General features: G+C 40.6%; 2 protein-coding genes across 9 annotated transcripts; both read right to left on the reverse strand.

Annotated features, from left to right (window-relative positions):
* Window positions 1-935: 935 nt before the first annotated feature.
* On the reverse strand, window positions 936-15319 carry ZBTB34 (zinc finger and BTB domain containing 34). Of its 4 annotated transcripts, none has more exons than XM_053996023.1 (3): window positions 15237-15310; window positions 7725-7840; window positions 936-7098 (listed from the first exon to the last, which is right to left on the reverse strand). In XM_053996023.1, exons 2-3 carry the CDS (start codon window positions 7763-7765, stop codon window positions 5577-5579), a joined length of 1563 nt encoding a protein of 520 aa, XP_053851998.1. In that variant the 5' UTR covers window positions 7766-7840; window positions 15237-15310; the 3' UTR covers window positions 936-5576. The 4 variants fall into 4 exon arrangements, with proteins under 4 accessions (XP_053851998.1, XP_053851999.1, XP_053852000.1 ...); XM_053996024.1 differs by lacking the exon at window positions 15237-15310 and having other exon boundaries at window positions 936-5756; window positions 6039-7098; window positions 7725-9739; XM_053996025.1 differs by lacking the exon at window positions 7725-7840 and having other exon boundaries at window positions 15237-15319.
* Window positions 15320-15908: 589 nt separating this feature from the next.
* On the reverse strand, window positions 15909-26262 carry ZBTB43 (zinc finger and BTB domain containing 43). 5 transcript variants are annotated; one of them, XR_008440222.1, is made up of 4 exons: window positions 26001-26262; window positions 22579-23808; window positions 16520-16634; window positions 15909-15958 (listed from the first exon to the last, which is right to left on the reverse strand). XR_008440222.1 is itself a non-coding variant. In XM_053996029.1 (3 exons), exons 2-3 carry the CDS (start codon window positions 23783-23785, stop codon window positions 16627-16629), a joined length of 1215 nt encoding a protein of 404 aa, XP_053852004.1. In that variant the 5' UTR covers window positions 23786-23808; window positions 26001-26262; the 3' UTR covers window positions 16022-16626. The 5 variants fall into 5 exon arrangements, 4 of the variants coding, with proteins under 4 accessions (XP_053852004.1, XP_053852001.1, XP_053852003.1 ...); XM_053996029.1 differs by lacking the exon at window positions 15909-15958 and having other exon boundaries at window positions 16022-16634; XM_053996026.1 differs by lacking the exons at window positions 15909-15958; window positions 16520-16634 and having other exon boundaries at window positions 20267-23808.
* Window positions 26263-26845: the final 583 nt, after the last annotated feature.

Raw genomic sequence — 26845 nt, forward strand, 5'->3', positions numbered from 1 at the left:
CTCCCTGCCATGGCCAGAGACACCTTCCACTGGACCAGGTTGCTCCAAGCCTGGTCCAGCCTGGCCTTGGACACTACAGGATGGGGCAGCCACAGCTGCTCTGGGCACCCTGTGCCAGGGCCTTGCCACCCTCACAAGGAACAATTCCTTCCCAATATCCCTGCCCTCTGGCAGTGGGAAGCACTCCAGGCCCTTGTCCAAAGTCCCTCTCCAGCTCTCCTGGAGCCCCTTCAGGTGCTGGAAGGGGCTCTGAGGTCTCCCCAGAACCTTCTCCAGGTAAGCACCCCCAACTCTCCCATCCTGGCTCCATAGCAAAGATGCTCCAGACACCTGATAATCTCAGTGGCTTGGATACTGGTGCAACAGTATGTTTATCCCACTCCTAACAGTCAGGTCTTGTTTACCCCATTCTGCATTACTTGAAGTTTCATATCTTATAAGAAGGGGCTTTGAAGGGAGGTTTTGCTGGAATAGGTACTCTGACACCAACAGGGACTCAGGGACTAACCCACTCCAAATCCCACTGCCAGTCAAGATAACCATGGCCTACAGCTGCACTGGGGCTGCTCCTGTTAAATTCAACGATGTGGGTGAGAAGTGTACCTACACTTGCATCACCCCTGCCGATATACGTGGCAGAACATAAAATGTAAATGCTGCTGAAGGAACGAAGCAGGTTGTCCCTCCTGGGCTTTTGTTTTGCTCTGAAAGTTGGATGAGGTTTTGGAGCTCACAACTCAAATGATCATCTGTTCAGAACTAAGCAATTAATACTGGCAAAACAGAGAAACTTCAAGAGTAGTTGTCTCTAAAGACTTTTGATTTCTAGTTGGTAGATCAGTATTAAAAAGCTTCTTTTAACACTTCAGTAAGAACATCTAAAGTGCAAGCTCCTCAGTAATTAAATATCTAAATGTAGACACTGACACCACAGATTTGCTCTAGAAGCATTTTAATTTACAAACAGCAATTCCGATTGACTTTATACCATAAAAAAGGCAATTTACAAGCAAGAAACAAATTCATCAGAACAAAATAAAGCAGCACAGAAATATTCATGTCACGAATCTAAAACCAAAGTGAATACAAGAGTAAAATATCATTTGAATAAATATTTTAAAGTTCATGCTGTAAAATAATCCTTAATGGCAACTTACTAATTCTTACAGCATCAGCTTAGCTAGCTTCATTTACTTCACATGGCGATGAAGTGTGGAGGTGTGAGGTTTATATTGCAAGATAATGACACCAAGTCAAGTCATTCAAACTGTTCAATTATTTATCTTGAAAAATAACCATACAAATAAAATTTATTTAAAAATACAAATTTTCAGTCAGAAACAAACACTGTTAAAATCGTGCAAGAGCTCTACCTCTAACCAGATGTACAACCAGAGGTTCTCAGGCTGAGTTCAGAGGCTGAATCCCTGGCCTGTGGGAATGGGAGTCAGCAGTTCTGTATCTGCCATAGCAGGAGTGAGCTACAGGAGCAGGAAGCAAACCTGCTCAGTCAGTGATACGTGGCTTCACATCCCCCTGAAGAAATACAGGATCATGTGTCCCAGGCTTACTTATTTGTTTAGCTTTTATTTTTTTTAAATGTAAACTTGCGTAACTTAAGTTAATGCTGCCACAGGGATGTGCAAGTAGTATTAAATCTACAATATTAAATACAAGTATTCTGGCACTTGATAAAATATATGTAAAATGCACACAGATTATAAAGTTTGAACATTTTGAATGACTTTACTAAACTTCCAATTTGATCACTGAGTATTATGAAATTTACAATTCATGAAATAAAGAGATTCATATAAAGAATTTACATAATTCCCCAAATACTTTCAAATATAAAATTTAATAAATAACCCTGACCAGTCAAAAAGCACCATTCAAGGGTAAAATTCCCTTGGAAAATAGATTAGGTGTTGCATATTTGAGTCCCTTTCAATGGTTTCATGTAAAACCTGTTTAGAAAAATGATAATAAAAGAATCACAGTAAACTAATACAAAAGTTAAAATAATATATATATATATTTAACGGTAAAGCTTATTCAATATTTTCCCAGCCCTTGATTTTATTTCTGTTGTTCTTCCCATAACTTGGCTTAAACATATTAAGAGGCCTCATTGTTTTATCTAAAGTAAACCAAAGGCTTCAGCATAAAACATGAATTTATGCTGGGGAAGACTGCATTAAAACACTCAATTTAGGCCTACAGTCTACCCTGCTGACAGTGAACTGACAGTATCCTTTATGCTACAGAAAGATTTCACACCCAAAAAGCAGAGCCAATCTTGAGGTCTTAGTGACCAAACTGAACTTTTAATACACTGTAAGTATTAACAAAGCTATTTTCTAAATGTATTTACAAGTTTAAAAGAAGTAATACGGAAGATAACTGATAAAGAAAATGAAAATAATAGTTTTAAACCAGAAACATTAGCAAAGGTATAAAATCCTTTATTTTCACAGTTTGTCAGAATAGGTTAAGCATCTAGAGGAAAGGACACTGTCACTGTTTTCACATTTGTCTAGAATTAAAAAGGTAGATTAAGAAGAGACTCAATTATGAACCAGCCTGTATAATTTCATTACTTATTTTACTGTCAAATATTTCTTCACATATTCTATTGACTTCTGCATTTATTGTAAATGAAATGTGTAACAGCTCTGTGCTGAGAACTGCACAGACACGAGACACGGTACAGTGTTCCCACCCTTTGCTGAAGTTGTGGCCTCCTGCTCCGTAGGCTGGTGACGTGAAGTGCATCGGGTCGCTCCTGGTGTCTGTGACAGTGTTGATGCTGGCAGCCCGCTATGTGACAAGGCACAGTGGCACTGCTGCTGCCAGGGGGTGCCGTCGGTGTCCGGCAGAGCTCAGCCGGGGCACTGCCCGAGCCCGGGCGCTGCTGCCCCTCAGAGCTGACTATGGCTTGGAGGCAAGAGCGCTGCCCGCACGCTGCTGTACACGGGCTGTACAAAAATGGATCATTTCCTGCCCCTTAACAGTCTGTTACAATGCTTTGAACCTGAACCTGTACAATCAACATGATGTTGTGTTCTTGTCTGCTTTTGTCTGAGACAATTTTGGATAAGTCACTCTTTGGTAAACTCAAACCATTTTAATACATTTACAAATACAAAGAACTAGATTTAAATAATGCTAAGATTGTGACACAGAGAAATTCAAGAAATATAAATTTGTACCCATATCCTGTTATCCTCAAGTCATCCTTCCAGGGAAAAAGTCACACCAAAGGCACCACAGCACAGGTTCAAGATAAAGGGTTAAGAATAACTGTACATTTCTTGGATTTTGCTTGTCTCAAACTTAATTTACCAAAACACACTTTTTGCATTTAATTACTTAAAACAAACACTCAAGGAAAAAACTGTATCAGAAACACCATGTTTTTAGGTGGGTAAACATACAGACTACCTGCCTTAGACACAGACTATTCCTTCCCATACTGGAAACAAAATTTCTGCTGTTGCTTCAAGGAGAGAAACATCTCCCCACCCCCTGCCTCTTTATTTAGGCAGTTTTAGGACAAAGAGGCAAATGATGTACTTAATTTAACTGAAATTGCTCCAATGGAGCAGGTGGCAGTTATACTGTAAATCCATGTTTGAGAGATTCTTATTGCAGAGTGTCACAATATTAAGAACTAGTGTATTTAATAAAGCCACTGCACAAACATGCCCCAGCTTCACAGAGGCCAAATAATTTTACAAGATAGCAAACCTACCTTTTTCTTTCCAGTAATTTAGAAATGAGCTTTTATTTTCTAATTTTTGGGAGTTAAACAGCACGTTCACAAATGTATTTTCAGTATAAGCTAAACAAACATAAGACCCAATAATATAAAAGCTGTATTCTAAAGAAGTATGTGATTAGTTTAATAACTAATTCTGTTCATCAGGTAGAATGTTAAACAGTAGTGTTTGTTAGCCAATGCTTTTGAGGTCTTTTAAGCCATTGTTTTTTTGTGGTATGGGATTGAGTTTTTTTCTATTTTTTTTTTCCTTTATTTTTTTTTTTCCTTTTTTTTTCTGTTTGGTTGGGATTTTGGGGGAGTTGGTTTGTGTAGGGGGGGCTTTTGTTTTTGGGGATTTTTTTTTCCTTGACCATCATGTTTCACATGTTATATATTATACTGACCTAAATTATGAAGTTAGCACCATATTAAAAACACATATTTGGTGAAACAAAAAAGATTTAGAGTATTTTTAAAGTTGTTGGTAGCTCCTTTATAGAGAAAAAACCACTGAAAAAACAGAGAAGCCATAGCAACTCTGTAATACTCACACATGAAATAACATATTGCTCAAAATTCCCATAAAGTATTTGTTTTTCTATACAAAAAAAGTACAAATTCCAAGTGCTGGCATATCACTTGGAGATTTAAGTAGGAAGCCAACGTGCACCTGAAAACAGCTCTCTGTGAAGAGACCTATTAAAATACTGCTTGGAAATACTGTGGTTTAAACTACATCTCTCTCATGTTTTAACCAACCATGAAGAGTGATGAAGTTAAGTTTAATTACCTGGTATGGTTCTACAGTACAAAATGAAGGTAGATTCTGAGGCCAGTAAAAACACATTTTAGACCACAATGCTACTTTTAAGTTTGCTAATATTTTTTTAATATATAGATATATATATATATGTGTATATCTATATATATATAGATATATCTATCTCTATATATATAAAAAGGTCAGCACCACAGGTTGTCCAGCTTGCATTCCAGACAACTAACAAAACCTTTCAACAATTTAACCATAGTTTAATAGATTTATGGCATTTGGTTTACATATGTTATAAAGCAAAGCTATTAAAACAAGGTAATTCACTTTGCTCACTTTTGCACACAAAGTAATAGTTTAATAAAATGAAAACCAAACAACATTTGTTTAAAACCAAAACCATCCTCCCAAAGTCCGAAGTGCTAAACCTAAGTAGAGAGGAGTCCTAACGGTTGATAGAGTGGCATATGGTATTAGCCTTGACATAGAACAGGCAAAGTGAAAGCATTTTATATATATAAAGCAAATTTATATATATAAACAGTCTCACTACCAAAACCAGTTAGTAAGAGTGAACAGATTTCATTGTGACAGGAGAGGAATCACAGCTGAAATACTCTCTCTCCCAACTGCTGTGTAACTCATTACCAGCAACAGGATTTAAGAAATAAAGGAAATTACAGCTTCTCTGAGCATTCAGCAGAGCTGCCAATCTTATTCTAACATCTTTCTCCACTGGCATTTGCGTCTCACCAGATCAGCAGGGACACTTCACCAGACTCTTCCTAGCCTTTCCCCAGTACACTGTCTTTATATTCTGAGTGTCTTCAAATATAAAAAAACAAACCCCAAACAATTCAGCCTCCTTCAAAAACAAAGAATACTTCTGAAGTCTTCTCCAGAAACCATTTCTAACTGATTTCTAGAAGGTCAGGAAAATTAAAAGGCTGTTACACTTGTACTGAAGATTACTAAAAGAATAAAATACTTTAAAAATACATTAGTAATGTGCTTGTCTGTGTTTCACTTAGATGTAAGATTTTAATCAGATGTGTTAGACATTGCATGAATTTCCATACTAGAATCCATGGCTTCAGAAGCTGAAGCATCATTATCTACTTTTTGTTCCACAAATGCTTCTGTTCTGTCTGGAGACTCAACCCTGTTTCTCACTTCTGTAACCCCCGGGTGATTTTTTCGCAAGTGCTGGTTTAGTGTACCCTGGAAAGGAAAACATTTTCCACAGATCTCACAGCGAAAGGGTTTGTCATCTGTGTGACCACGAATATGATACTCAAGTTGGTCCTTACGGGTATATTTCTTTCCACAAAACTTGCACACAAAAGGAGTTATTCCCATGTGCAATCGCATGTGTCGATCAAGGCTCCCTTTCTGGTTGAAAGACTTGCCACAGTAAATGCAAATTAGCCTCTCATTGTATGGATACCAATGACCTCTTGCATTTCTTTCCCGTGGACTATTTTCATATCCTGGATTACTCACCATGGATTCACTGTCAGCCCCTTGCACCAAGCCCTGGACATCACTGTGCAAGTGACCCGTAGGTACTCGCTTTTGGCGTGCACGACCCCCTCTGAAACAGCTCAGCATTGACCTTGAAGGACTTGTATTGCTCATGTTTCCAAAGGTTTCTGACACACCTGTAGCCTGTGATGAGGCATGAGTAAATGAATAAACATGTTGTAAGACAGACCCATAGGAACCAACGTTTACCGCCACCACCTGCTCTCCATCCACCATTTCAGTGTGATATCCATCATCACCAATGGAAGAGCTATCAGAGCAGCTTGGCCTGTCAGACTTTTCCATTTTAACTTTCACCTCTGCAATCTGACTTTCCCTTACTATCAGGTCTCCTGGCTCATGATCACCTTCAATCTGAATCTCATATTCAGAGATACTCCCGCTGCTCCCTCGGTCTGAATGCCCTTCTTCTTGCAGACGACTACGAAGAGTTTTGCCTGGAGTAGTTTCCATCCGAAGATCGCTGCCTGCTGTTGACTGTCGCACCTGAGAGCAATAGGGAGGAGATATCTCAATAGGGTTGGCAAAGTAGCTGCTGTCTTTAACGCCATTGCGATTCTCTGAGTTTTCTTCGGCACCGACAGTAACAGAATCAACATCACCAACACTGATCTTTGAATGAATACTCTCCAGTATCTGTGTGCACTTGTCAATGACGCACTGCATCTGTAGGAAGCTAGCTGCAGTCAGAAAACTGACAACGTCCTTCAGTTGCAAGGACATCCTTCCAGTGTAACAAAAAGAAAGCAACTGTTCAAAAACATTGGGGTTTTTAATAACTGATATAGACAGGCCACTCATGGTGCTTAATGCTGAATGGTCACGGAAATATGGAGAACTGGCAGCTAAGACAGCTTTGTGGGCACGGAACGGCTGACCCTGAATGTGCACGATTATGTCACAGAGTTTCCCTTGCAAGCGGAGCTCGTTTAACTGGCTCAGAACAGTGTTGCTGTACTCCGGCACATCAAACTGAATGAAACTGCTGCTGTCCATTTCTACAGATGTAAAGAGTAATCTGAAAGAAAAATTATAAGATTTAAAACAGAGAATGGAGTTTTCAATTTCAAAAACACATGCTTGCAAATGTTTTAAATCACATCACCCCACTGATCTGTTAAAGGTGCATTACAACAAAACATTTAGCATAAATACTCCATATAATAAAAAAGCAGAGTCTTAATCTGAAAGATTTGAAAGAAAAACGTTTGAGCCACCCATGGACTTTCAATTTTTTAAAAAAAATTTCTTTTGTGATTTTAGTTTTGTTTTTTTTTTTTAACAAACCATGGTGTGAACTTGGAAGCTCATCTGACACAGCAGTGATTTCCTAGCTAGGATAATTTGACATTTAAATTCTAACCTAACTTAAAAGCCACGGGTACTTAAACAGCAGGAAAAGACATTCAAAGAGGCCTTAAAGAAATGTATAGAGCTCCAAACAAAAGCTAAAGAAAAGCACTTTTCACAGATTACTATTGTAAAAAGCACACACACACTATCAGCCTGAGAATGTTGACCTGCAACATTACCCTACATTTCCAAGACTGGACACTAATCAAGTGCCCAAGAACCTTGAGACTTTTATTGCTATTCTAGCTCTTATAAATGCAGAAGTCTAAAGACATAAGATTGCCACCATACCTGCTTTTCCAATTGAACAAACAGATCTCAACATCATCCATTGACTTCAGATGCAGGAAGCATATCCAATGTATCACAATATACTAGTGGATTTTTTTTTTCTATTATGTTACATGCTGTAATGGGACACAGGAACAATTTAAATCAAATTATGAAAATTCAGGTATTCTAAAAAGAAAATTGACACGTAGAAACAGGATAAAATGCCCAAAACGAAGCACTGGAGCTCTTTCAGCTGACCCTCGCTTAAAACTAACATTCACAACCTTCAAAAATGGAACTTCTTTTCAGCAGACACAAGAAAGCCAGCTTCCTGTCTGGACATTATGTTTGACTTAGAAAACTGGCAAAAACTCTCACAGAACATTCAAAATGAAGTTATCAGACTTGCTAAATATGTTCTTTAACTTACCAGTGTCATTACCCATTAAAATGGGTAAATGGGACTTCATTTGAGTTTTTTTGGCTGAGATGTCAAAGTGAGAAAAAAGACATTTTCTAGGTTCTTACATCTGAGGTGGGAAATAAGGAGTGCAAGATGGCTACCATAAGTGATATGACTGCAGCAATCCCTTCAGAGATGGCTTTGGCAGGACAGTTCTTTTATTCAGCAAACAAAGCTACAAAACAGGTCAGAGTTATGAGCTGATATAAGTCAAAAATCAAACAGCACAACACATAACCTATCCCAGCTGTGGGGTAGCGACATGGCAAGATTAACATTTCTTTTCTGAGCATCCCTGCCTGTTGTGCAGAGAATCACTATCCCAGTCCCATGCAGAAGAAGGAATTTCAGCAGTTGGATGCATGTTTGTGTTACAAATGGGTGTTTTAAGGTCACTTAAGGAATCACCAGGGAGGAGGGAATGCACCATCACAATCTGTCACCTTCACTTGTGTCTAACAGGGCAGCAAGCTTCTTAGAAACCCAGCATAGGAAACCTTTAATTTGTGGGGCTTATTAGCTATGCACAGATGCAACATCAGCCATTCCTGATTAAGTTTCTCTGCTAAATGGAGGAAGAGTTTATGTTGACTTGAAATGACATGAATGGAGAAGTTACCTGGGTCAGGGACTCTGTACAAACCAAAAGACCAGCCCCCAGCAGCAATAATTTGGCACTCTAGTCTAGGATGTACAGAAAGTTTGTCACATATAGAAGTGGAGTTCCTCCTTGTCCCATACTTCCCTAAGGGCTCTTACCCAGCAAAATGGAGAATAACTTACTCCTGGAGAAAATATTAAAATATAAATTGCCACCACTAGCACTGGTTCAGACAGAAGGAATGAATTAAGGATAGACACCTGAGAAGAAAGAAGATGGACATTTTATGCCTTATGATAGAGGGAAAAAAAAAATTATGCTCTTTTCATCATGGCATCTCTAGATGAATTCACAGTCCCTGGGACATGGCCACACATTGAAAATGGACTGTAAACACATACCAGAGACAGCATGAGAACCAGAAGGACACCAAGGAGATAGGAATCCACTGTGATCCTTGCCTATCATGACTGTTAGAACACCCCATTGTCTCTATACACATATACATATCTGTAAGTAACTCTACATCCTTGTTCTCAAAGTTGTTTCATCTTTCTTTTGGGAAACAAAGAAGCTTATTTTGCTTAAGATGCTAGGAGTAAACAGCACATCCTGGCCGTCAGTGGAGAGGATCGTGGAGTTAAAGGTCTGTAAGTCTGTTCATCGGTGTAGCAGAAAAGCAGTAAAAACCTGCAACACTGATCAAGGGAACATACAGTGTTGCTTTGAGAGCAAGCAAACAGGTCAAGTACACACTGCCTAAAAGGCAGTGCACAAGAAGATTCTATACCCATCTACTCTTAAAGAGAGCAAGCTACAGCATACTCCTGTGAGTACTTTTCCACCTTTGTTTCTTCCTTTGCAGATACATGCTTCCTGTGACCTTGAAATCATCTGTGGAAAGCTGGGGTTAAATGACAAGAATTTTGAAATACAAAAGCAGTGGACAGAAGGGAACCCTTCTTCTGATTTCAGCCACAATCTTAAATCTTCAGCTACAGGAGAATTGACTATGTTACCAATGGACACCCCATACAGAAACAGGCTGGACTGTAGCAGGAACAGCACTGAGGCTGCTGTAATTTTGGCAGGGTTAGTACCACAGCATCCCAACTTCCTCCTATCAATCTGGGAAAGCAAGACCTGGGGGGAAAATCTGGGCATTACACACATCAGAGAAGCAGGCACCACTCGCCATGTTTTATTGGTGAATAAGAGCCAGAAGAAAAATGATTCTATTCACAGAAGTCCCAAATGTCACTATCTAGAAAATAAAAGTAATTCATAGATTACATTCCCATACACAAGAAGGTTTTGTTTTATTTGTATATAGGATCAAGTTAGCAGCTCCATAATAAAATTCTAGTAACATTAACCAAAATAATGTTCAGCAGGATACTGTGCCATAACAATACTCAATTATTCATCAGTGCTGGCAGAGCAGTAGTACTTTCAAGACAATAGTATTTGTGGCTGAAACATTTCTCAAAGAATCTGGGAAGATCGTTACAGTTTGAAAAGGCTAGTAAGAACCCCCTCCAGTTTTCTAACAGCTTCCTTCAAGTTGAAACATCTTCCTAACCTCTTCTCTTTTGGGGCCAGGCATATAGCATTAAACTGAAGCAAGAAGGTACTTTAAAAACACAAGTTAACTTTGGAGACATCCACTGTATGTGCTAAAGAAAATAAAATGTCTCTGCAGTTAACCAGACAGTCATCATGAAACTTACACACATAATATTGCTTACAGAATTAGCACAGGCGAAGAAGAAAAAGAAATCGCGCTCAGTCAGAAGTCCCATTCGGTACCTTCCACAGTATCTCAGCACGTGCAGAGGGAACCTGTGTTATTTAGGCTCAGTACAGTCATATAGAACAATAGCTCAGAATTATTACAGTTTTATTTGCAATATATAAACTCAAGCTATTTGGGGGGTAGTGAGAGCTAAGATAACTTGAGCTGGATTCAATTATCCTTTTGGGTACCTTCCAACTGAGAATATTCTGCAATTCTGTAAACTCACAGCAGTGTCAGGTACACTCATTGTTAAAAAGTAATGCATTTTGTCTTGCTTTAGCTTTCATCCCTGCCTGGGAGTTAGTGTAAAGTTAGGGCAAAGCCCTGCAAAACTTGAGTCTGGGCACTTGCCTACAATTAGGTCCTCTCTTAACCTTTCCTCAAAAGTACGTCAAAGTGTTTAAGGTTTTCATAGGTATTATGTATCCAAGAAACAGGCTGAAAGCACAGGCCAAAACTGCACACTAGGTTCACTACATCCTGGAAGGGCTCTGTGTTGAGCCTCATGTCTATTTTGTAGGAGATGATGCAGTCACACTCAAAAGAATCATATAAATTCTCTTTGCATCTGCACTCCATTTATTCATCAGGGTTTTATACAGCAAATATAGCCTAAAAATGGCTTTAGTAGTAGTGGATCATTGCCCTATGTCTTCAAAGAAAAGTGTTCATTGAAGTACCTCTGAACATCAGAGGGATAGGCACTTTTAACATTTATTAGATTTCAAAAGAAATTTCCTTTAAAAATTATGTTCTATGAAAACTCTTATTTAATTTAAAAAACAAGAATAGATGTTGACAAACCACGTTAGGTATTTAATTTTACTGACATCATACAGTAGAAGCAGAGAAGCTTCGTATAACTATAACACGAAGCTGTGTGTCTGCCAACATAGTATTAGTTTCTGCTTCTAAGCCTGCACCTGTTTAATTTCCTTCACTCACTGAAGTATGATTCACCATACCCACGGACATGTGAATGACACAAATTATACTCATTTTAACTCACACTAAGGTGTGAGAAAAGATCCCTTGCATTTTCTTAAATTAGTTCAGCAACAAGGAATCCTTGGGAAAAAACCCATATTACAAACCATTACTGTTGTAGCAGTCTGTTGTACTGTTGTCAGTACTGTCTGTACTGTTGTCTGAGAACAGAAATGCATGGAAAAGCCAGGAGGGTCATAATGAAAGTTAAGACAAAAACAAAACAAAGTACTCCATGACACCAAAAATGCCTCTACCAGGCAACAAGCAACAGGACAAGAGGAAATGGCCCCAACCTGTGGCATGGGAGGTTCACGTTGGAAATCATGAAGAATTTCTTCACTGAAAGGTTTGTTAAGCATTGGAACAGGCTGCCCAGGGAGGTGGTGGAGTCACCATCCCTGGAGGTGTTAAAGAAACGACTGGATATGGCACTATATATGAGTGCCATGGTCGACAATGTGGTGATCAGTTAAAGACTGGACTTGATGATCTTGGAGGTCTTTTCAATTTCAATGATTCTGTGATACTCCCTCCATACATACATTACTGCTCAGAATACAGAGAAAGGGCAAGAAAATAAACAGGTATTTGTATAAATCAGTGCACCCCTCCCTTGCATTTTGTAGGACCTAGTATCTGCACCATTTGTGTGAGAACTCAGGACATCATTGCAAATACCATTCAAGACAATTTTAACCTAGGCATGTTACCTTATCAGCTATGATCATGGAAGTTTTTGGGCAAAAGTCTTCATCACTCTTACTCTTTTCAGACTGCATTTGCATCACTCTTCAGATTTACAACAGCCTCATTAATTAACACTAGCTGTATCAAAGGAAAACTGCCATCAGGTATGTCACAGGCTAGGGGGGTCACCAAGACACTCTTGAAATAATCTTTGAAAATAGGGGACCGACTGATCATAGACCATTTTACCAGTTTATACCTCTCATAACAGTGAAATACTAATTATCCTTTAAAAGTCAACACACAGTGCTCCTGGATGGCCTTAAATAACATGCCATACAGCACTGCTGCTGTACTGAAACTCCATCCCCAAAGCAGGGTAAGCTACCCCACTGATAAAACCAGAGTTTAATTTTCCAGCCAATAAAAGACCTCAAAACTAAAAGAGGGTAAGAAACCCACATAATCTCCCAACAACTGAGAAAATTTTGAAGTACAACAAACTTCTAATAATACAAGCAGCACTATGCAAATACATAGAATTGGTTTTTACATTAATTCTTCACTTCCTCCAAAATGCCCATTGTAATCAAAGAAGACAGAGGCAGTTTGCCCAAATTATCTGTAGCAAAGCACACACAAAAGGTGCATGTGGCATATTATTAATTGGAAAACAGCCTTGAAAGTCAGTCTGCTTCATGTCTGGTTTGGACTACAATACAAAATCTGTTAGGTGACAACTACACAACAATTTAAAACTTTATTATTTACCTCCTAAAAATGCAGGAAATGCCCACTTCCTCAGAAACACAAGCCAGCTAATACAGGCTGAACTGTAGTTACTAGAAAACTTAGCTCTTACATTCTTGCATCTGTAGATATCAGAACACTCCAGTGAAAATCATTATTCCTTCTCTGCAGCCAGACAGGCCACGTTCTACCCAAAGTACTGAACCTGCAGTGCAACTTGCCTGGTAGGTGAGGTCTCTGGCAGTGCTGTGGGACACAACCTCACTAACTGCCTGGGGAGCAAAGCAGTAACCCCTGACACTCAGTTCAGTAAAGCTTTACTAATTCAGACATTCATCTAACAAAAATTCAAAAGTATTTATTTTTACCTCACGTAAAAAGATTCACGTGATGTACAGAAAATCACTTCGAAGAGTGGATGATTTTAGCATGAAACTAAAATCAATTTATTTAGATGTATGTACATACATGGACATGCATACATACGCACATGCCAATACCAACAACACTGCAAACTCATTCTCAGTGGTCAGCATGGTGCAGCAGAGATATTGTTGGAATATTGTTGCATATTTAGGATTTGATGGAAAAAAAAAAAAAACAACCCTCTTATTTGAGCAAATATCCACAGAAAGAAGATATGAAACTTAAATCCAAGTGACACCTTAGTCCCTTATTCTCGTAACTGTCTTCCTCAAACTGCTTGCCTGTGTGGAAGTGATTGAAAAGGAAAAAATTAAACACCTATCAATGCATAAAAATAGTTTCACCTAAGAATTAGAAACCTCAATAGAAATAATCTCTAAATCTTGACTCTAGAAATCAAATTGCCACAACAGTAGTTGCTCAGTACACATCTATTTCTGAATGCAAAAAAAAAAAAGTTACCAGGAGGCAAACTGGAGATAAGCCAAGATCAAAAGGTGCCTTCCAAATAAAACTATTCTATGTGTCTATGATTCCAGTATCAACAAATGATTGTGCCTGATAAACAAAACAAAGGGGCATGTTGATGATACATACACTTTAAATCAGCAAGATCTTACAAGTGATGATCAAAAACTTTTATTTTGTGCACAAATTTCACAATATCCCCATTATGTAACGCAAAATAGCCACATTTTCTGAATACCTGACAACTTTGAGATGTCACTACCATTACAAAAAAAAACCCCAGCCTGTATTTTGAGAGTGAGAATATATACATAGCCAGAACTTTCACAAAGTGGGAAGGGAGCTCTTGAACATTCTGATATTACAATTTTATTTACTATCAAGGTAATACTTCATCACTATTTTGCATTTTAATCTGTCCACTTTCCTTTTTTGTTTTTGTTTTTGGTGGGGTTTTGTTTGTTTTTTACAGTAGCCATTCTTCATCAAATTGTTGACTTTTTGGCTCCGATGTTTCTTTTAAGTATTGAAGTGACTATGTTCTCTAGATATCAGCAACATTTTTTTTTTTCAGTAGATTTGCAATAGCTGCAAAGAGCACATTTTCGCGGTGTTTTCCCAGCACACTACTCGGGACAGATGGAACTGTTTGGAGCTGTCCCTGGACAGGCAATGAAACACAGGCACATTCTGATCCAGACGCTGACTATTCTGTAACATGCAACAACTGCAGTGCAGCTAATCCTATAGCAGTTTGTTTTCCCTTGGAAACCAGGCTTACCCACATTAATGATTCTGAGACTGTTCTGGCTTGCTCCAAATTAACTCCCAACTCCAATTTACTCTAAGCCAATTCCAATTCTGCATGCTGTGCCCACCTGCCGGGATTTGGAAAGACCTTTGCATTACAGAGATTGGGGTTTCACTAGAACTTCCACCTTCTCTGACGGAACAGCAGCAGCTAAAAGGTCCCCCGGCTCCTGGCAATGAACATCTCCCCGAATGGGGCCAGGTTCGTTCCGCCCCAGTCCGCCGTGCCGAGGATTTCACGCCTCGCTCGGGTTAGCAGCAGAGCCCGACACAGGCGCGTCCGCCCTCCCTCCCCGCACGCCAAAGCTGCACCAGAGCCACCGACTCGGGTTACGCGACAGCTCCTGCCGAGGCACGGCCGGGCGAAAGCCGCCTCGACGAAGCCGCTGCCGCCACTCCAAGCAGCCGAACCGAGGCACGGCCCGCCGGGCCGCGGTCGCCGCCCCCGCGGGGCCTGTCAGGCGCCGGGAGCCGTCCTGAGCACGGCCCGTCCGCCGGGAGCGCCGCGGGACCGAGCGCCCCTCGCGCGCCGCTCACCTGGGGCTGTCTGGGGCTCTCACATGGCGGATCCCGGCCGGCCCGGCCCGCTCCCAGCGCCGCTTCCCGCCCGCTCCCACAGCCACTCGCACCCGGAACTGATTCCGCTGGCGGCCGTTCCGCTTCCTGGCGCCGCCCCGGCAGCGGGCGGTGCCCCGGGCCGCTCGGGAACCCGCCCCGCTGCCGTGCGGAGCCGGGCGCTGCCCCCGCCGGAGCAGGGCGCAGCCGCCAGAGCAGCGCGGCTCCTCACGAAGGCAGAAGGATTCGAGCATTGGCTGAAGCCGGTGCGTACGCGGGCAGAGCTCTTGGAGAACTCTCGCGGCGTGCAGCTCCAGAAGAGAACGCGCACTCAGAGCCGTACGCCGACGGGCAGTCGCAGATACAGCGAGGGAGCTTTTGGGGAGGACATCCCCCACTCCAGCTGTTAACCGCCACCTTTATTGAGCAAAGAATTAAAAAGTTCACCTGTGTTATACTGGCCTTGTCACTCACAGAAATCACTTCAGCAAGCATGTGCTAACTTTTTATTTTGTGTTATCCTGCATATGCTTGTAGGTCAGGTAGTGCAACGATTCAGTTTAAGAACCAGACAGTTCATGTGCTGGTTATGATGTACTACTTGAAAACAGTCAGAGTAACTGGTGCCAGTAGCTCCTGCTGGGATACCCACCTGGTCTAACCAGACACCACATTCTGTCTTCTGGAGGTACGTCTTTCTCTCCCTTTAAGACACAGAACAGAATCTTCATACATTAGGCATTGTGCTGATGAAATAAAGCAGCGGCCTGGGAAGTATCCTGGCCAGGGCACAAATAACAGAGTTACAGAACACAGAGCCAAACTCTATTTGTTCACTCAGATAAAAACCACTCAAACAACTAATTTTGAATAGGCACAAAACTTTGGGCTCATTCTTCCGTGTTCAGTAAATGTAATCAAAATAGAAAATTAATTTTCTTGTACCATATTCCATTTGAATTTGCTGAAGACTGAGTGTGTTACATAAATATTGACTTCTTCAGGTATTGACTGAACATGCTTTCAATAAGAGTGCGCTCATTTTTTGCTTACATATTAAAACAGCAGCTGCGACAGTTCCACAAGGACTGAGCAAATGGAGGCTGGACAAAATCAAGTGTTCAGAATAAGTCCCTAAATTTAGTCAAGGAGAGAAAGAATCCTCACAGGAAGGTAAGGGAAACTTACTCTTTAATACTTTTCACAGCATGAAATTTCCTTCATACTTACACAAGAAAAAAAAAATCTCTGTTATCTGTACGTACTTCAACTGTACCAAGAGGCCTTTCGGACATGTGGTTGCTGCTACTATGAAGTGAGTGTCCTGGAATTTTCCTATCAGCATGTACATTCTCTATTGTAACTTCAGAGATCACCATTCTGCAAAAAACAGTTATAACAAAACCTGTTTGACAAATTTGAACTAGCATGGAACCCAATTACCTAAAGCAGCAAAGAAATGGGTCTAATTCCACAAATTCATCAAACTTACTGTGCCATAAAAATCAGGTTTTAGTTTAATGTTTTCTTAGACTAGGCTGGCATGTTATCATTATTTCAAGAAGACACATTACTAGATACACTTTTTAATATATTTAATAAAGTTATATATCAACAACTTTTGGATTTGTATTTTAAGCACTTATTTTGGCAAAGTGAAATATTAAATACTAGTACTAGACATGCATTCCTTTCATTCAAGCTTAAGAAAACATTTACAAAGTTGACAGATAACATTTATTAAAACATGTTATAGAAAAAAAGGGGCATGGGACTCTTCTATAAGAAGAAAATATTGAACAGTAACATTAAATTAAAACCATGCTGTACAATTAGGACAGCAATATTTATAGACAAAACTATCCAACCTCTGCAATACAGGCATAACATCTCACAAAATATCAAGATATGCAAATTTACTATTATAAATGACTTGTTTAGAATAAAAACTTATAGCTCATTAAGGAAGATTCACTTGACTTGCATAAACAGTTACATTTCTGAAAGAAATATGGAATCCCATGAATAAAATAAAAGGAGCAGCAATCGACAGACACAGGCTTCAAGCAAAAATCAGAACTTGCAATTTAATCACATTAAAAATATACCATCTTCTTTTCCGGCATCTTCTCCTAGGCCACTGACAGTTTACAGCTAATAGCTAAAGAAGCCAAGCTACCCAATGAAGCACTTAAAAGACAAAAAACCCAACCTTCCTTTGTTGCTTTGAGAAAGGTCCTAATTCTGTTATAGCAAAACACTCAATGTACTGCTGTGGGCTCTCATAATTCAGAGACAGGTCATCTTGCTGGCACCCTGGCAAAAGTATTGAGATTACAAACCCTGATATGCCTCCATTCTTTCACGATAGTAATACTGGAACGCTCAATACATCAGCCTTTGATCATCTGCCTTGCTTATGATACAGGACGGTTTCTCAACCTTAGACACACCTCAGATGAAAAAAACTGTGACCAAAAACTGTACTGACAATATCTTCTAGGGTCTATCTGCTCATCCATAAAACTAACAAGGAAAGTTTAAAAAATGAAACAACAAAATAGCACCCCGCAAACCAACACTGATGTGTGAAATAGGAACCTTCTCCCTCAAAAGGGTTTGATATACACCTAAGCAGATTTTAACCCTGCTAACAGTTGAATTTTTCATAATGGCAGTTAGACAGATTCCATGGTAATTAACATCATAGTTACAAAATGGAATGAAAAGGAACTTAGCTATAGTATCATTAAGTCTTCTTGCCACTGCTAGGACAATGAATGGCTTCAAAGCAGCAGGAAAGTCTGAAAGCCACCTGGGTATACAATATTGCTGGTTTTCAGAAGACACTCACTTTACTACAGCCAACAGCCACATCATCAAAGGTAATGAAGCATACGGGAAGATTAATGAAATTCATCATATACATATGCAGTCATATTATATATATACATATATATATATGGATTGCTTCCCTCCTCCCCATAAGTAAGAAAAAAAATTTCATACCTTGAACAAGACCACTCCATTAGCAAAGATCAGAAGCTTGACAGAAGCTGCATCTGTATATCTTGGCTTGCTATGTTCAACTGCACTGGCCACCAGTGGCAGAGGTGATGCGTGGCTAGAGTGTGCAGGCTGCCCTGCACTAGTCAAAAGAAGTTCAGCGTGCACAAAAAATGGAGGAGAACAATCCACTGCAAGCCAAAATCTCAACCAGAGGTGCACATAATGCTTCTGCTTAATTATACTTAAGGAAGAGTGGCAGCTGCTAGCAAGAGGTGCCGGGAGACACATGGAAAAAATACTCCTGGGGACAGGTGGAGAAACTGAAGAGCTGCTCTCGGGAAAACACCTGAAGCCACTGAGAACATGTATAGACACACTCACAGAAGGACACACTTCCTGCCTGAGGAGATTCACTTCTAAGATGACTTTGGCCTACAGCTAAAGCCCTGCCAGAGCAGGTACACCTCTGAAATAACTGAGTTTCACAGAAGAACCAGGCTGGAACAGACACATCCCTGAAGGGACTGTGGCCCAGTGTCACCATGAATAGTGACACTGACCAGGCCAAAGCACCAGAAGACACCCACTAAGAAATGAAAAGTATCAGACAAGGAACTGTGCATATGACCCCAACCTCCTCTGTGACCTGTCACCTTACTAAAGGAAATGGCAGGAACTGAATACAACTCTTGGTGAAAGCAAGGGAAACTGAGAATACAAAGGCAGGGAGAAGAGGTGTTAGACTTAAGCTGGGCCTGAGGAAGATGGTTTAAGTGATTTTTTATCTTCCTCCCCAGTACCTGAAATGGTGATTAGAAATTTCACAAAGGGCAATAAACTGAGTTCAAGAAAAACACCACAAGACAACTGTTTCACCTGTGACATGCAAAAATAAGGATTTTAGACATGTATCTCAAGTTGTCCTTAAATCATCAATCCTCTCAACCTGAAGTCATGACAATCAGATCAGTATTTTCCTGCAATCAATTGGTTTCATGTAAATTAACAGCAGAAAGCCAAGTTCTACAAAAATCAGTGGAGCAACATTTGCTAGAGTTTCAAGACAATGCCATAACATGGGGTAAAACAGCAAGAGGCAAATACTAAAAAGTTCCTATTCATGCTAAGTCATTAAAAAAGGAAATGGTTCTATAATATGATCTACTGAACCTGTTATAAAATCTTTAAAGTGTCTCTCGCAGTACATTTGATTTTAAAGCTTTATTTCAAAGTAATCTAACTGCAAATAGAAGTAACATCAAACCTTGAAATATCCCATATAAAAGTCATTCCAAGCTGGTAAAAGAAACAGTTTTGCTGGCAGCTCTGTAGGATGGTCTGAGTTCAACTTTTTTTTTTTGACCACAGTTTTCAGACTGGTGTTTCTGTCCAGCCTTTTTTATGGTTAAATGGGAAGAGGCACCCTTAACCTTTTTATGCAAAAATAAAGTGACAATTGGAAAGGGGCTGAGAACTAATGTAATACACAAGATCATTCTTGAAATGAATATGAAAATAAACACCCTGGACACATTCAAGGCCAGGTTGGATGGGGCTCTGAGCAACCTGGCCTAGTTGAAGGTGTCCATATCTATGGCAGGAGAGTTGGAAGTAGATGACCTTCAAAATCTCCTTCCAACCCAAACCAGTCTATGAGTCTAATGCCTTCCTTCAAATGTGATGATGGTACTTGCAGAAATGACACCATGTATGGGGTAAGGCCTTGGAGAATGGAAAAATAGGGCCACTGAGTGCAAGAACCCTTTCCTCTACCCTCATGTAAACAGGCAAGCATTATAGTATTTTTTAGTATTAAAAAGGACAGTGTTAGTAGTGTGTAAACAAACCATAGAGGGAATATAATTTCTAAGTTTAAAAAACATACTTATAAAGTATTATGGTTTGGTCTTTTTTTTTTTGTTTGGGTTTTTTTTTTTTTGTTTGTTTTGTTTTTTTTTGTTTTTTTTTTTTTTTTGGGGGGGGGTTGGGGTTTTTTTTGTGGTTTGTTTTTTCTTTTTTTTGGTTTTGTTTTGTTTAAATACAAAGTGCTATACATTAAGCAGGTTACAGTGTTAATGAGCAAAATCCCTGTTTCAGTACCTTGATCACAAAGGTTAAACATAGCCACCATGGTATTTGTAGAGTTTAATTAAGTGCTGAGAACAGGAACTCTGTGGCGCTGATCATTTATGCCCATTGCCAGCAATGGGTTCATTGTACTTGGGAGCATCTGTATTCCATATGAAAAAATATTTGAAGCATTAGAAGATTAATAATTAAGAGCCTCTTAAAAAAAAAAAAAGTTTTTAAGTAGAATGCCAGTAAAGAAATTACAGTAATTACAGCTCACTGAGTAGAAAACCCTCATCTTGCAGCAGACATTCACTTTCAGGATACAGTTCAGTTGTACCTTAAGACAATTTGTAACTGGGAGTTCAAAGAAGAATCTGAAGTGTAATAATCTTTGTGTGGTTTTGCTTCACCATACAGGGTCATCTGTTCCAGTACATTATCCTGCACACAGCAGTGCCTAATACAGAAATTGGGGCCAGAGAGGCTTAGGTCTTTAAAGCTGGTTAACTTTTTCCCCATGTGGACAGCACTGTACTTGGTTATCACCTCTTTCTATTATATTCTATGTATGTTCTTTCCTTGTCATATTTCAGTAAGCTACGAAGAAGCTTTTGCTTACTAAGAAGCAATTGCTTTTGCATTGGACTGCATTAAGCTTTCAACCCCAAGATCCTGTTGTCACCTTTCAACGGATGCCTTTACTCAATCTGCAGAGCTGGCAGCATCCCTTAGAACTATACTCACTGCTCCATCTATCTCCATGAATGAGAGCCCCACACATAGATCTTCATCTTAACATAGAACAAGTGTCACTTTCTCAGCAAAAATACCAGCTTCAGACATAAGCATGGTACCATGTTCTGCAGTACCATTAGAAGATCCAAATCACATGCTTCCTACTTTTTTCCACAAGCAACTTCGAGGAAGTAAACAAGATCTCTGCTTGTGATTACCAGTCACAGTAGTTCAGTACCAAGAATCAGTATTATATACTATTCAAATAGTAAAGAATTAAAAGTATAAATACCTATCAATGACTATGTAATTTTCCTCAAGTAGGTTTCTAAAACTAGATAGAAGTTCTCAAAGAAGTTCTTGTACCAATAACAAGTCAGTTCATGAATCCAGAGTTTGGTACTTGCTACTGTAGTAAGCCACAAAAATTTGAATAGAAATTTACACTTTAAATATTTGACCGTTTTGACTAAGTTTCAAACGTTACATTTTACTTTTAGTTGGTGTCTTATTTTTTAATAAGACATACTTATTACACACACTTCTAGAAGCTCTCACAACATAGTAATTAAAATCTAATGAAGTCAAGAGTCGTACAGCATTAGACCCTAGAAGAGCAAGTATGACGTATACTTAATATATACTGAAGTTTATATAGTGAAAACTGTAAGTGCATTACAGACTCTAAATAGAAATCAGCACAAAATTAGACATTTATTTTACTGAAGAAAAATTTTTAAAAAAGAATATGGATAATGGAAAGACAAACCACCTTTACCACTGCCTTTCATTAAGCAATACAACAAAGGCTACTGAATGATGCACACTACCTAATGATGCATGTTAAGTATGTTGGCAGTCTTCACCTTGAGATGGAATTCTCTTTTTTTTCTTCATTTAAATGTGAGTCGTATAAGCCAGTTTGATCATCTTAATTTTCTTTTCCATTAAGGAAAATTAATGGAACCTGAGAACCTGAATTTCTCATTCATCTAAGTATTTTCAGGATTTTTGGCAATTTAGAGCTGAGTTTTACTGTGAATTTAGATGACTTGGAAATACAAGACGGCTTCTAAATACTGCTGTGATTACAATCGATCTCAGACCTCATTTTGCAGGCACCTTTCAGATTAACCACATGCACTTCCCACAATAAACACCCGAAGTAATATTGCAGGAAGCAAAATACATTTGATCTGTTTATACCAGCATACTTATTAAAACTTTTTTTTGAGAATGTACAATAGCAAGTACCAGACATTATTTGCATAATTAGTTTATTTTTCTTACTCTACCAAACAAATGTAAGCACTAATGTCTTAGTTCATCTCAGTAGTATTCTGCTCAGCTTTAGAAGCCTGATAGGACTTGGTACAGGAGGTCACATGCCGATGAAAACTGTCCCGCCACATAAATCTTTTCCCACAGATGTTACACTCATACGGTTTTATGCCTGTATGAATTTTCATATGGCCTACAAGATGGTGTTTCATTTTGAATTTCTTACCACAGACACCACAGCCATAAGGTCGAAGACCAAGGTGCATACTCATATGCCGATCTCTCTGACTTTTGTGTGTAAAGCTTTTTCCACACTGACAAGGATAGAGCTTATCGGCATGGGAAAATCCAGTGAGAGACGTTTCTTCTTTAATCCCAGCAGCCATATCAATGCTTTCACCATAGCCTGCTGCCATCATAAGATCCTGTCTGTGAGCACTTAAATTTCCATCTGCCCTTTCACCAGAAAATTCTTCCATAGACGACCCATAGAAGTCAACTTGTTCATCGTAATTACTTTCATCTGCCTGTTCATCAAATTCTGCTTCCATCTTTTTGTCACCTATGTGAAAATCTTCAACACCTGAAGACTGGATTGAGTGATCTGCCTGGATGGTATTCATGGATTCAGAAACTTGGTGTTCATCATAAGGATTATCAACGCCTTCACAGTCTTGTTCAAACCTTTCTGGTTTCACATGGATCCACCGCTTGTGAGACATGATACTGGGTTTGCTATACATTGGTCTGGTATACTGGTACTCTGCACTATCGCTAGTTCCCTCTTCCCCATCCTGACTGGTCATTCCAGTGCTAAGTCTATCGTGTTCTGTTGAAGAATTACTGGGAAGATACTCATGTTCTGTCAGCTGACACGACAGTTCATCTTTAGAGCTCTCTTCTTCATTTTCACCATCCCTTAGTTCCTGCACTTTGTGGAATTCTGTCTGTCCTCCAGAGCCAAGTTCAAAGGTTTCAACAAGGCCATTGTAGCTACTACTGCTTGGGGACTGATGGTCACTGCCATGATTCATCTTCTGACACAGAACTGTTGGGTTTCCCTCAAGCACTTCAGTGCACTTATCCACTACGTGCCACATCTGAAGGAAACTTGCTGCTGTCAGATAACTAACAATTTCTGGTGCAGGCATTACCAGCCGGCCTGTATAGGTAGACAGAAGAATGTTTTCAAATACTCTAGGATTCATCACATCAGGCAGGACTATTCGCCTGCTGTTTTTCAGGAGAACCTGATCACAGAAGTAAGGTGAACTAGCTGCAAGAACAGCTTTATGGGCTCTGAAAAGATGGCCTTGAACCACAATGGACACATCACATAATTGTCCTTGCTGGCGCTGTTGGTTTAACTTCTGCAATATGGTGCTAGAAAAATCTGGAAATTCCACTCGAAAGGAGCTTGACCCAGACTCCATTTCATTACAAATTTAGTGTTTTGCTGCAAGAAAAAAAATATAAAATAAGAAATAAAATTAGAAATTCTGCTTGGTCAAGTATTGACCATTCAATTTTCTTCTATGTTTTTTTCTTAACAGACTCACATGGAGCTCAACCTTTTACCACTGTTGTATTTCTCTCAAGCCACCTAATTTCTCTCTTCTGAAAGCTGTACTAAGGCCATAAATTGCTATGCCAGCATATTTTGTTGTGCTTCTTCTCCTCAAGAGGACTCATCAACTACAGCAGGAGCTACAAACTGCAAGTTATGCAGTTGGGATAGATTAAGCATTTCAAACACGAGTTTAGGCTCATGAAACCATTTTTTCATGGAACTACACAGTAGAGTTCTAACTCCAGGATGTCCCACAGTTTGTACCAGCATATTAAAGATTTTGCATTTCAAATGCCAACAAAATCATCTCATTTACCCCCCAACAAACACTGATTTTACTCATGAAATATTTCACTTAAGATCAATTTTTCAAAAGCAACTGCATCAACTCACAGGATGACACTGGAAGCACAGGCAGAACCCCACTAAGAATAAGGCTTATGACCCTTCTCAGGTATTTCCCTATTGTTTCACTAACTGAAAGGTAGAATAGCAACAGCTTGTACAGTTTTTAATTGCAAGCTTATTGATATATTTGGGTTAGGGCTAGGATTTCAATGTTCCTTTTAGGGAAATCATACAGAATTTAAAAGGTCAATCAAAAAATTGATACCTTTGGTGCACAGAACTTTTCCTGCTTGTTCCTCGTGTATTTGTAACAACAATTACATGACAGAATCTCAGATAAGAGCTCCCAGATTTTCACATCTGAATTTTCACATAATCGAGAAGTCTTACCAAAGGTTAACAGCCCTTTTAGCAGTAATGCAGCTTTTTCAAATGCATACTTGAAATTTTAAATTGAATTTGAGATAAATTTGGACATTGTTGTAACTAAAAATGACAGAAATTTAAATGCCACTATGAAAAACCAACATTAACTGCTTGAGTACTTTTTCTATTTGATAATGTGTAAATTGAGTGCTGTAGGGTTCCTGAAGAGCCATGGAGCAGCAAGTGATTTCCGTGGTCAGGTCCCATGAAGTTGCCACTCACATAATTGCAGAAGACCACCTTTAAATTTACTGTCTTCAGTGCTGCTCAGATTCTTTTCCTCAAAGCACCAACTCTCTTCAGAACCGAATCAGTTACCAATACTTTTCCAGTGAGCAACGGAATACTGCGCCTGCCAGTTCAATTGTTAGTTTTTCTTACCACTTTGCTTAAAACAATTTGACATAATTATTAAAGTATTTCAAGTTACACCTTGTGTATATTACATCCATTTTTTGAAACAATCAGATTTTCTTATGCAGATGCAGTTCCTTACCTCCCTTCAGAATATTCTCAGATTTAAAATTCTATTTTTCAATATTTGCCTACAAAAAAACAAGCCTTCAGAAGATGTTCAACTGAAGTTTAAAGACAGATGCCTATAGAATTTATATACAATTAGTGATAATCCAAACTGCCGTCTTTCAGCAGGGAGTCAGCATGCCACCACAAAAATATTTCTAGATGATAGAGACTTTTTTGTATTTTAAGTCGTCATGCAGACAAAATGTAAGTAAAATATTTTCAATTAGCAAAGCCATAGAAGTCAAGCAAACCGGTTTTCGAAAGGGGTTTCACTCCCTCCTTCTACAATCTGTTTTGTTTTGCACTTTTACTCCAAACTCATAAAGAACAAAGTCTTTCTACTTCAATTAATAACAATTAAAAAACCAGTCTCCATGCTGGAGCCTTCAGTAGAAAATATAAGTCACATTTAAATTGCTTTAAAACACCATTAGTTCTAGTAAGCGCTCGCAGGGAGTCCCTTCCCGTCCCCGGGCGCCGGCCTGCAGATCGGGATCTCTCGCCCTCCCAGCGCCCTCAAGGCGTTGCTGCGGCCGCACCGGCGGGGCCCGCCCGGGAATCGCTCCAGGCCGCGGCTCCAGACAGGCCCCAGCGCCGCTCGCGGCCGACAGGCTCCGGCCGGAGCGGAGCCATCCCCGGCCCGGCCGGGGACACCGACCCGGCCCGACGGAGCGCGGACCCGCGCCCGCGGCAAGGCCTCGCGCCGCCCCGCCCCGGACCCGCCGATCGGGCCCGGCGGCAGCACGGCCGCCCGGGGCCCACGAGCGGCAGCGTCTCACCTGCGGCTCGCGGCGCCTCTCTCATAGCGGGACGCTGTCGGTGCGGCCCCGGCCCTGCCCGCGTCCGCCTCGTCCCGCACCGGAAGCAGCTGCCCCCCTTCCTGCAGGCACTTCCGCGTCCTGGTCACGTGACGACGCCAGCCCTTCCACTGCCCGCCCGCAGGGGGCTCCTACCCGGGGCGGCGGCGGCGCCCCCTGCTGGCTCCGCGAGGGAGCGGAGGTATTTGACCGGAGCGCTCAGCGGGAACGATTCGCACCCCAAAACCCCCTGGGCCGAGCTGTCCTGTCCTGTCCTGTCCTGTCCTGTCCCCTCCCTTTGCGCCGCAGCTGCTACCCAGGGCAATACTCTCAGTGCTGCTGTGAGCACTGCCAGGAGGGGACCACCAGACAGTACATCTGAAGCCCGCTGTCCTCGCCAGGTGCTGGCGCGGCCCGCGTGCTCCGCACAGATCCTGATGTGCTGGGGCACGGGACTTGTCCTGTAGCCAAACCGTCCCAAGGGCCCGCAGCCACCACATCAGTGTCGGAGCCGGGGCTGCGCAGAGCTGTCCCGCCCCGCTGCGGCCCGCAGGGGGCGCCGCTCACCGCCCGGGCCGGCCCTGCTGGCCGGGCCCGAAATCCGCGCCTTTCTGCGCGAAAATGTCCCAAATAAATTGAGAAGAAATTAGTATTAATTATGCTTAATCTTTAATATTTTTTTAAAGAAAACAGATGAGAATGTTTCTAAATGCATCACAAAGACTTCAGCGAGACCGGCCCTCGCGGTTGGTTGGGAGCCGTCGATGCAGCCCGGGCCGGCTCTGTGTGCGCGCACCTGGGCACGGCCCCGCGCACACCTGCGCAGC

This window comes from Vidua macroura, chromosome 21 (genome assembly GCF_024509145.1).
Source record: "Vidua macroura isolate BioBank_ID:100142 chromosome 21, ASM2450914v1, whole genome shotgun sequence".
Lineage (NCBI taxonomy): Eukaryota > Metazoa > Chordata > Aves > Passeriformes > Viduidae > Vidua > Vidua macroura.